This window comes from Trichosurus vulpecula, chromosome 3 (genome assembly GCF_011100635.1).
Source record: "Trichosurus vulpecula isolate mTriVul1 chromosome 3, mTriVul1.pri, whole genome shotgun sequence".
In the NCBI taxonomy this organism is placed as follows: domain Eukaryota; kingdom Metazoa; phylum Chordata; class Mammalia; order Diprotodontia; family Phalangeridae; genus Trichosurus; species Trichosurus vulpecula.
The window spans coordinates 147,361,923-147,372,806 of NC_050575.1; the positions used below are offsets into that span (position 1 = coordinate 147,361,923).

General features: G+C 40.6%; 1 protein-coding gene across 5 annotated transcripts in view; it reads right to left on the reverse strand.

Annotated features, from left to right (window-relative positions):
- Positions 1–10,104, reverse strand: part of LOC118844626 (nuclear receptor coactivator 5-like) — a 33,919-nt gene extending 23,815 nt beyond the window's left edge. For 2 of the 5 annotated variants that reach the window (XM_036752559.1, XM_036752556.1), the window contains exons 1-3: positions 9,942–10,030; positions 4,385–4,481; positions 3,105–3,172 (exon numbers count right to left, since the gene is read on the reverse strand). In XM_036752559.1, the coding sequence (XP_036608454.1) occupies positions 3,105–3,163 (59 nt within the window). In that variant the 5' untranslated portion in view covers positions 3,164–3,172; positions 4,385–4,481; positions 9,942–10,030. Of the gene's footprint in view, positions 1–3,104; positions 3,173–4,384; positions 4,482–6,690; positions 6,764–9,941 lie in introns of all 5 variants that reach the window. The other 3 variants (XM_036752557.1, XM_036752558.1, XM_036752560.1) reach the window with 3 other exon arrangements.
- Positions 10,105–10,884: the final 780 nt, after the last annotated feature.

Here is a 10,884-nt window from a genome sequence, read left to right on the forward strand (position 1 = left end):
ACACAAATAACAGAACCAAGTGTTTAACTTTCAAATGTTCTTTGAAAAATAGACCAATTCATTATCGACTACAGCAGCCTATATATCAAGTTTTAGTTGGACTGGGCCTTAATGATACTTTTTATAGATAAGGAAACTGAGGCCTAGAGAGATAATGGGATTATAGAACTTCAAAGTAAATGATCAAATATTTAGTTCAACTCTCTTCCTTTTACAGATGAGGAAACTGAGGCCAAGAGAAAGGCAGTAAGTCTCCCCAGGTCCTACAGGTAATAAGCAGCAGAATCACAAAGGCTACTGACTTAGATGCAGAACTCTCCATTATGCTGCTATCCTAGGTCACAGCTAATAGAAAAACCAGAGCCAGTCTCTACACATATCCTTTGACTAACTTGTCAATTTTTCAATAATTCTCTTAGTATTAAGGTTCATTTATGACCATGGAATCCTGTGTGTTTCCCTATCTCACAGGGCTGCTATAAAGATTAGGTTCAAAGGCAGTTTCAAGTTTTAAATAACAGAACGAGTAGCAAGTAAATAATAGCTAGCATTTATATAGTACTTTAAGGTTTGCAAAATGCTTTCCATATTATCTTAGTTGATACTCATAACAACCCCGGAAGTAAGGGCTAATGAGAAAACTGATGGAGTGGGAGGAGATTAAATAACACTGTCTGAGGCAGAATTCCAGTGCAGACCTTCCTAATTCCAAGCTCTGCTTTAAAGCCTTCTTGCCTAAGTGTCAATCATCTACATGCCTATTTGTTGAAAGACGGCCTATCAAAATCCTTCCTTTCAAAACAGTACACAAAAATATCCTCAAAATTTACAAGCTAAATCAAAATAAAAATTAAGCGAAATTGTACAAATTCTGTTCTAGATAGAACTAATGTGAACTCCAAACACTAAGAACAATGCTGGAAAATTCTGCAAGGAATAGGAAATATTAAACCCATAGAAGCAGCAAAAACCAAAGAAGTAAAAATAATATCTTTAAAACGTTACAGGGGACAGCTAGGTGGCACAGTGAATAGAGCATCGGCCCTGGAGTCAGGAGGACCTGAGTTCAAATCTAGCCTTAGACACTTGACACTTACTAGCTGTGTGACGCTGGGCAAGTCACTTAACCCCAATTGCCCTGCCTTCCCGCCTCCAAAAAAAAAGTTACAGAAAATTCAAGTGACAGTTGTCTCTGTGTCTGAAGAATGATAAAAAGAAATGGCACTAAAATGTAAGGAGACAGTGGTATTTTTCTATACCCAACAAGGACAACACAAGTGCCACCTTCGCATACACAGGCTACTCTGAGAGATCTTTTAAGGTTCCAGACTGCTAGCTCAGGGTCCAAAGAATATTAATGAAAAGCTTAAACTACATAATAAGACTAGAATTTTTTTTTTATTGGGGAACCAGATTCTCTGAACCACATATTGGAATGACAGCTGTTTGGTCCCGTTCCATTTACTGAGGTTACCTCAGTATCAACAGAAACAGACTTTAAAAAGAAATTCCATATTTAAGTTATACCAATGAAGAAAAAAAATTGATAAAAATTTCCCCCAGATGTCTTTTATCAAACATATTTAAAAGATTTATGAAACTAAAGAAGATGCTTGATTTCACAGATATCATTTTTCAGAGAGAGGTTCTAGAATTCGGGCACTTACTGTTCCCTAGCATTTTGAGCCACCCTTTCCTTCTTTAACAAAGCATATTAAGGTACAGGCCATGACAGCATGTGCTACCTCTACATACCATAATCTCTCAGCTATTATTAAGTAACCTATGATTCTATTTTGAGAAAACATAATACTAACCATAGACACTCAGTCCAAACACCTCATTTTATTTTTATATATGAGGGCATTAAGGTCCAGAAAGGGTAAGGACCTTACCCAAGTTCACACAGCTGGTTAACAACTGTACTATTAGAACCTAGATCTTCTGGTGACTTTGCAGAACCTGAGGTTTACAGGTACGGACACTAAAAAGCAGAGCAAACACAGCATAAGCTAGGGCAGGTCTTCTCAAAAAGAAAAGGTTAAGAGAACCCAGAGGACTAGCCTTGATGATTAGATTAGCCTCCAGGCCAATGGATAAATTTTTCAGCTAAGGCAACTCACCAAACTGATCTAAGGCATAGAGGAGTTGTGATCTGCAAATCTGTGGAGGGAATATACACAGCAAGGATATCCCATTTTAACGAAGTATAATCACAGGAATATAAAACACAACACCTAATTTTAAAGTATTCTTCATTTAAATTTACACTGATGGTTGGGTGACCATTAGGAAATCAATTTACTTCATTAAAATGACAAAGATTACAAATGATAACCTAGATTTTCACTGGTATTTAAAATAAATACTATGTTAAGAAATGGTATGGGGTCTTTGGTTATCTTTAAGTTATATTACTGCAGTTTCATGCCAATCTGTTATACTATCATAGCCACAACCGCAAAAACCCAAAAGTACAATCAGTCATTCTGAAAAATTTAAATAAGAACTATTTTATAAAACTGAAATCTGTCAAAATTTTCTAGAGTAAATGCATCCATTGAAAGGGTTTAACAAATATGATTCATATACAGAAGATAGTTTATTTATCCAGCACCATAAAGAGACAAGGTATTCCATATTACCTGAATTTTCCATATAACTGAGGCTACAATTGTTTGTTGGAGAGGTAAACCAACAGATCTTTCAAAGTATGAATAATCAATAGTGGGCTTGGAAACTAGATAAGCAAACATGTAAGAACTATTCCTAAAAAATAGGTTCTGAGGGGTTCTGGGAGAAAAATGTCTAAATTTTAATAAATGGAGTTTGTGACATCTTTAGTGATCATGCTCTGGAGGGCTAGGGTTGCCAAATGTGACTATCTGAAATGAAACACTGGGCATATTCAAAGACTTATACACACCCACACAAACACTAAGTCTTTCCTTCAATGACAACTTTCTCTAGGGAAAGCCTTCACAACTAAACAGTAGCGAACAACTCTAGAAAACAATATTAACAATTTCATCTAATTCCACTAACCTACTGAAACTCTTATGAAATACAGCTAGCACAAATATTTAGGGGGTATTTTACCTCACCTTTTATCTGCAGCACATCTTTGACTTTGTCCTCTGTTAACCTTGACCCACGAAGACATTTTTATATCCTACAACAATTAATTCAGGTTATTTGCCTTCAGGATCAAAATGATTAAATATTTTCATACCACCATTTGAAAAGAGAAAATTTCCCCAACAAAGCTAGGTTTCCCACCAATGACTGTCAATTTTTAATTAAGCACTATAACAGTCATATTAAAATCCACAGATTATACCAAAACTTCATTTATAGGCTATAAGGCAAATGAAGTCATTTTATATGGGAGGACACCAGCCTTGAAAGAACTGAGGTGAATATGAATGAATAAGCATTTATCAAGCACCTACTAAGTGCTAAGCACTGGAGACAAAAATGCAAAAAGACAGCTCTGGCCCTCAAGGACCTTACATTCTTTTGTTGTTGTTTTTTAAATTTTATTTTTATTTTATTTGTTGAAAATAGGTATTTTCACATGCAAGGCAAAATAGCAAGGAAGGACAAATTTCTATTATGTCCAGCTTACTTTTCCTTTTAAGCATATAAATTCAACAGGTAACTTTCAAAGCTGTCCAGCCTGTCAGTGTTTCCATCTGGATTACCTTCAGTAAAGGAGCTTCTATTCTTTTACACACAGGTTGGCCAAGAAGAGCACTTTGATCCTGAAAGTTACAGGTGAACTAAGCCATAGAGGAGCAGACTGACATGTACCCAATAGGAACAATGGCAAAGTAGATTTGATCATGAGGGAAAGATGGCAGTACCCAGTGGTACAAGGTATAAGTATGGAGAGGCAGTGGGGCATAGTAGATACAGAACTGGCATTGGAGTAGAAGGTTTTCCACCTTTGACCTATACTGGTTTTATGGTCCAGGTTCTCAAGGCTCTAGGCAGCTCTCTAGATGTTGAGTTGCAGAGAAGTTGCCCAGCTGTGTTGGTAGAGGGAGCCTCCTCACTCAGGAGTTCCCTATGCCAATGAAATCATAAGTCCATCCCTATTCCCAGCCCAATCTATCCCCTAGTATAACATGCTATTGACTGTTTTTTTTTGTCTCCATACCCAGTGCCTTGAATATCTTAAGTACTTAGTAAATATTTGCTGAATTAAACTAAATTGAAAAGGGGCCTGTTACAAGGCCTTTGGATGTCTTTGACAGGAACACTGACCTTCAATGGAAAATACAGACTGGGCTAGGCCTTGATGCTTCCTAACATTTCCCTTTCACTGATATTTTAATTTTATTATTTCAGCAAAAATCAACCTAGCTCAAACCTTTTATACCTTTTATTCCTGAAGATGATGCTGCTGGATTTCTCTCCTCCCTTTTGGTAAGAAAGCAGGCAGAAGTCTCCCTCCACCCTTGTCTTTCAAGCAAACCCTAGGGTGCGACAAGAGGTGTTAAAAAGATGGTCCAGTAGGGTCTTCAAAGATCCAAGGTAGATTTATTTACGTCTTTGGGTTAATTGTTCAATATCCTCCAGCTACAGGAAAGAAAGCAGGATCATACTGACTGCTCCTATAGTATTCCCCTTTATGCACTCCTGGCCAGCCCCAAGGTTCTCCAATCACCAAGGGAGTTGAGCCACTACAGCAATTTCTCCCCTTCTTTACTATGATTAGACTGACTTCAACTTTATGACATTTTTCCTGAGCACATCCCAGTTTCAGCCCACAGTGTAATAATCATGCCCACTGAACATTTCAAAATGCACTGCCCCTCCCCCACCCCCTCCTCCCTTTCAGAACACAAGCCCAGCACCCATTCCACAAGGCTTTCCTTCACACAATCTTGTAAACTTGGCTATGCTAGGATTATCACCCCTACTGACAGATGAGGACACTGAGACTAAGGGAAGTAAATAAGGCGACTTAAATAGTTAACAGGTTTTCTGAATCCAATAAAAAGAACACTACATTCAGAGTCAAAGGACCTGGGTTCAAATCCAGAACCTGCTATTTGCTTCCTATGTGACCTTGGGCAAGTCATAATCTCTTTTTGTTTTAGTTTCTACATCTATAAAGTGAATGGTTCCCAAACTACTTTTGAATGTTAGGATTCCTCCCTTCCTCTCTCCCTCTTTGAGATGAGAGCTCCCTATCTCATCCAGGCTGGAAATGCAGCAGCCATTCACCACTACTGACAGACACACAAGCTTTGACCTGTTTTGTTTCCAATGTGGGATGGCTCATTGCTACTTAGGCAACCTGGTGGCCTCCTTCCTACTAGGGGGCTTATTAAGGATTCAATACAGACATTGAATCAGCTCAGAACTCCTGATCTCAAAAGACCAGTTAGCCTCAACCTAACTGGTAGTAGGGATAAGAGGCATGTGCTTTGGAACTCTTTAAAAAAAATTTCCTGGACTTGACATGATGATAGTTGTATTATTAGTATTAAATGATGGCAACAAATACACAATGAATGCAATACTTTTAAGTTAATTTAGATATTAATAAAATTTAAATAGTAATGTATATATCATAAGACATTTATCCCAATAGTATAAGCTATGTTTACTTATGAATTCACATTTAGATTCAAAATAGGAGAAAGGGCTTAACCTCAAAAGTGAGAACCTCCAAGCCAGATCACCTTTGAGGTCCATTTTAGCTTTAAATTCTGTGACTTTATTCTTCCCACTATACTTGTGCCTCCCAACATCAATCTAAAACAGGACAGACCAATCTCCTAAGGCCTCTGCCTTCACACCACAAACTAGTTTCTATTGCAGGCCACAACTAAGTCAGTCAATTAATCAACAAGACATTTATTAAATGCCTACTACGTGCTAAATCTAGAGAAGTCCAAGAGCCTTTCCACATCTCTACAGACAGGAAGGAAATGATAGCAATCCAAGTTAAGCACTTGTCAGCACCTCTCAAAGAGGCCAGATGTCACAAAGAGGCAAGAAGGGAGAGGAAGAAAATGTGGAAAAGGAGGGAAGGGAATGAGAAAAGAATGGGAGAAAATGAGAGGAAAAGTTGATAGGGAAATAATTTTTTTAATTCACTGACCCATGCAATTAATACAAACTAGATACACTACAAAGCTTCTTCAATAAAATATGTAATTGTTTGAAAAGGGTCAGAGTAACCAACCACAGAAAAAAAATGAAATAGATGTTAAACACATTTCCCAAAAAATTACATGTGTACATAGACAAACAGATAGAAAGATACTGGACAAATGCTACAGATGGACAATAAATTGGAGTCAGGCAGCAGGGTACACTGGAAAGAGCACTTGGCTCTGAAGTTAAGAGGACCTTGATTCAAATTTCAAATCTGATACTGTTTGACCACAAGCAAGTGACAATCTCTTGCTGGGGCCTATTTTTTTCATCCATAAAATGAGGGGGTTTAATTCAAGAGCCCCTGAGGCCCTTTCATATCTAGATCCATCATACTACCTCCTCTCTAGACAGCTCCAGAGCCTCTTTGCAGACAAGAGACTGCAGCCAGGAGAGTTCAACCTAAAAAGGCCATCTAAAATGGGTACTTTCACTTCCTCTACTCTCACTTTCTAAAACCTATGAAATTTGGCTTCTAACCTCATCATTCAACTGAAACTGATCCTCCAAACTTACCTATGCTCTCATTTGATCTTCATTTTCAACCTTCTCATCCTCTCTGCAGCATTTAAGGCTTGACCACCTTATCCTATAACAGGAATTCTAATGAACTTTTTTTTAATGTTGTTAAATATTTAAATACAATTGGCTTCTTTTGTAATCCTATGTATTCTTTAGGCATTTAAAAACATTATTTTGAGAAGGGATCCATAGGTTTTATCAGACTGCCAAAAGGTTCCACAACAAAAAAAAGTAGAGAACCCTTCCTAGATGAATGCTTTTTCCTCTTTAGCTTTTTGTGACTATAGAGGATGGTTCTCTTCCTACCTGTCTGACCTCCACTTAACTGGATCTTCATCCAAGTTATACCCACTGTCTCCAAGACATTGTCCTCTCTTCCTTCTAAACTCTCACTTGATCTTATTGGTTTCTATGAATTTTATCACTATCTGCACATGATTCTGAGATGCTGATATACATTTCTAGTTCTTCTCCTAAGCTTCAGTTTTGCAACACCAACCACCTCAAACTAGATGTCCTATGGGCATCTCAAACTCCACATGTCCAAAATAAGACTCACCATCTCCCTTCTCCTACCTTCCCCTCTTCTGAACTTCCCTGTCAAGGACACCATCATCTTTCCAGTCACCCAGCTTTAAAATCTCAGTGACACCTGTCTATGGCTTACCTCACATATATAATTAGTTGCCTAATCCAGTGAGTAGAATACCAGCCCTAGAGTTAGGAGGACCTGAGTTCAAATAAGACCTCAGGCACTTGACACACTACGTGACCTTGGGCAAGTCACTTAACCCCAATTGCCCTGCCTTCCCCCCTCCAAAATAAAAAAAAAAATCTCTCTCATGAGCCCTTCCTTCAAATCACATAACTACTACTTTAATTCAGGTCCAAGTCACCTCTCACCATGATTACTGCAATGGCCTCCAGCTTCACACAACTCTCTCCTCACTCCACTGTGCTGCCCAAGTAACGTTACTGTGACTATGTCACTATCTTATTCAATAACCTCCAGTGGCCTTCTATTACCTCCAGGAACAAATATAAAGTACTTTGGCATTTAAACCTCTTCACAGCTGAGCCCCTCCCTATCTTTTCAATGTTCTTCATTCTACTCTTTCCAAGCACTCTATGGTTCAGCCATACTGATCTACCTGTTTCTTCCTCCATCTCCCAGCCCCATGTCTTTGCACTGGCTGCTCTCAATAACTGGCAGACTTTCTCTCCCAAGCTTGGACTCTTGGAATCTCTGGCTTCTTTAAAACTCAGCTCAAGTACTACCTCCTTCAGGAGGCCTTTCCTAGTCCTATCCCCTCCCAGATCCCCAAGCTGCTAGTGCCATCCCTTCAAGTTACCTTCCATCTAATGTGTATTTACCTTGCATGTTCTGATTTATATACATCTTTTTTCCTTAAGGGCAAGAACTTTTTTGCTTTTTCTGTAAATCTTCTTACACTGACATAAACCCCTAATACCTGTTGACTGATTCATCGCTGAATTTTATCTTGCCTCTATTCCTCAGCTCCTCTCATCTCCCCTTCTTGATTGGTGATTGTTTCTCTACTTCAAGAAAGCTCCTGGACAGACTTAACTTCCTTCCTTTCTCCCCAACTCTGTCCTCCACAGCTTCTCAACAGTTACTAGCGCACACTTTCCTCTCCCTCACCCCCTCCAGTTCTGGAACCATTATCAACTCAACATAAGCAAAATGCCTCTCATAGGGCCTCTACTCCCCCAAGAATGGTCTCCATCCATTACAATGTAAATTCCCCCAAGTCAGAAGCTGTCTTTGCTTTTCATTACTGTCCCCAGTTTTGGCACAGAGATCGGCACTTAATAGCATCTGGCACAGAGCCTGACATCTAGCAAGCTCTTAATCAGGTTTTCCCTTCATTCAATTGAAGTATGGGTTAGATCAAATTGAGCAGCTCTGAATTTGGCAAAAAGAACAATTTTTTAAAGATTAGGATTTCAAGCTGGTCTCTGCTTCAAAAACCATCGATGTTCTTAACAGTAAAGTTTTCTTAGTGCTATTATATCTGGGAGTCATGGAACATAACAATTTCATAAGAATCATAAATGTGAAAAAAAAAAGTCATGTAATGACAAGCAGGTTGGTGCAAGCGGTGTTGTGGTGATGACTTCTTTGGGGAAGTAATATAAAAATCGTCCCTGAGGATACCTGATAAAAAGATGAGCTGGTAATGACAGTAAGGTAAGAGGTTGACGGGATGCAATAGTATATTGCTATTTGTAAAATATTAAAAGCAGCAGAGAAAGGGTCCTCACTATGTCGAAAATCATTTCACCTATCTGAACACCCTCACCTTTAAAACAGAGATGAAGATTAAAAATATCACTAAAGTGAATTGTTTTCTACAGCAGATTTACAGAAAGACAAACAAGAAATGCACAAGATGAGATGTGGAGGGGAGTCAACCATCACCGGTGGAGGCGGTCTACACGCTGATGAGGTCACCGGTTAATTGAAACATTGTTACTATTAAAGCTCACGCTGCTATATCGCTTCGTGCTTTCCTCACAACGATCCTGTGAGCTACGGAGTAGGAGGGAAGGGGAAGAGAAGAAATGATTGAGGGGAATGAAGCAAAAAGCAGAGAAAATGAAGGGAAAGTGAGGGGTGAAGAGGGGCAAGGTGCGAAAGTTACTGAGTGTAAAAAGAGGCAAGGGAAAGGAGCAAGGAGGAAATAGAAAATAGGGAAGGTTGAGGGGGAAGACGAGAAATGAAGTGAAAAGAAGGAAGAGAGCAAGAAGCAAGTGAAAGGGAAGGAGGAAAGATGAGAGGAGGGGAAAAGGAGAGAAAACGATGGTGAGAAGAAATGGGGGAAGAGGGGGTGGGGGAAGGACGAGAAGAGGAAAAGAGAAGAGGAAGGAGAGGAGGAGCAGGTACGGGACGGAGTAAGTGGGGGGAAAGGAGCAAGGAGGGAAAAGAGGGAAAACATGGCAAGGCGATGGAGGGGAAGGATGGGGGCGAGGAGGAAGGGTGTCAGGGAGGAAGCAGCCGCGGGCTCGGGGACAGAGGGTGGGGGAGAAGGAGCTCCGGCCACTGTCGCTGGAGCGCCCGAAAGGGCTAAAAAAACAAAGGGGGAGTCTGTGGGGCCGGGGGTGTCGGGGAGGGGAGGCCCGAGGCCTGACGGCGCCGAAGCTCCAGGAGAAAGCCGAGCCTGGGAGCGAGGCCAAGTCCTGGAGAGCGAGGTGTATCCCAGGCAGGAGGGGGTTGCACTTACCGGATCTGGGAGGTGGCGCTGCAGGACGTCCCGCTCCAAGCCTCCAGCTGCGCAAACCTCCACTCTCACCCAGGGGCCGCCGCGGCGGTCCAGGCCCCAACGCTGCTCCCGCCCCCCCACCCCACCCCCGCAGCTGTCGTCGCTCCGCTTCCGGCTCCGGCCCAGCTTCCGGTTCCTGTTCCGTCTCGGTACTCGGAGCTCCGGCTCCATCGCTCCTGGAGACGGGCGTCTTACGGCAGAACCACCGCCAGTTCGCGAAAGAGAGCGCCCTCTGCCGGGCCGGAGGCCCAGCGCAGTCTGAACCGGAGGGGGGACTGGAGAGAGGGGAAAAGGAGCAGAAGAGAGAAACAGAGACAGGAAGAACAGGAGAGGGGGAGAAAGAAGGGGAGGGGGAGCAGAAGCATAAGGATAGAGGATTAGAGCTGGAATCCAGAGATTCCTCACCTTTTTCTTATCGGGTGCCCCTTGGGCAGTCTGAGGAAGCCTATGGAAATCTCAGAATAATGTTTTCAAATCCATAAAACAAAATACACAGTATTACAAAGGAAATCAGTGATAATTGAAATACCCTTATCAGTTTATTTTTAAAACAAATTCAAGGGCCCCAAGTTAAGAACCCCTGTGTGTACATTATGCATATGCACAAATATGTATGTGTATGTATACACACATGCATACATGGAGTTGGAGCTGAGGGAGATCATTGAACAGCTCCCTATATACACACATACATATGCACAATGTATATATGTACATTTAATATCTACATGTGTGTATATAATATCTATATATATATATACACAATCCTTAGCATTCTTGTGTTTTAACTTTACAACTTCAAGCATTTGCATGATTTTATTATTGTTAAAGTTATTATTATAACTTTATGGCATCCCGAAGGAGAGAAAAAAATGAGAGGCTAGACTCTCACAGTTTTATGGAG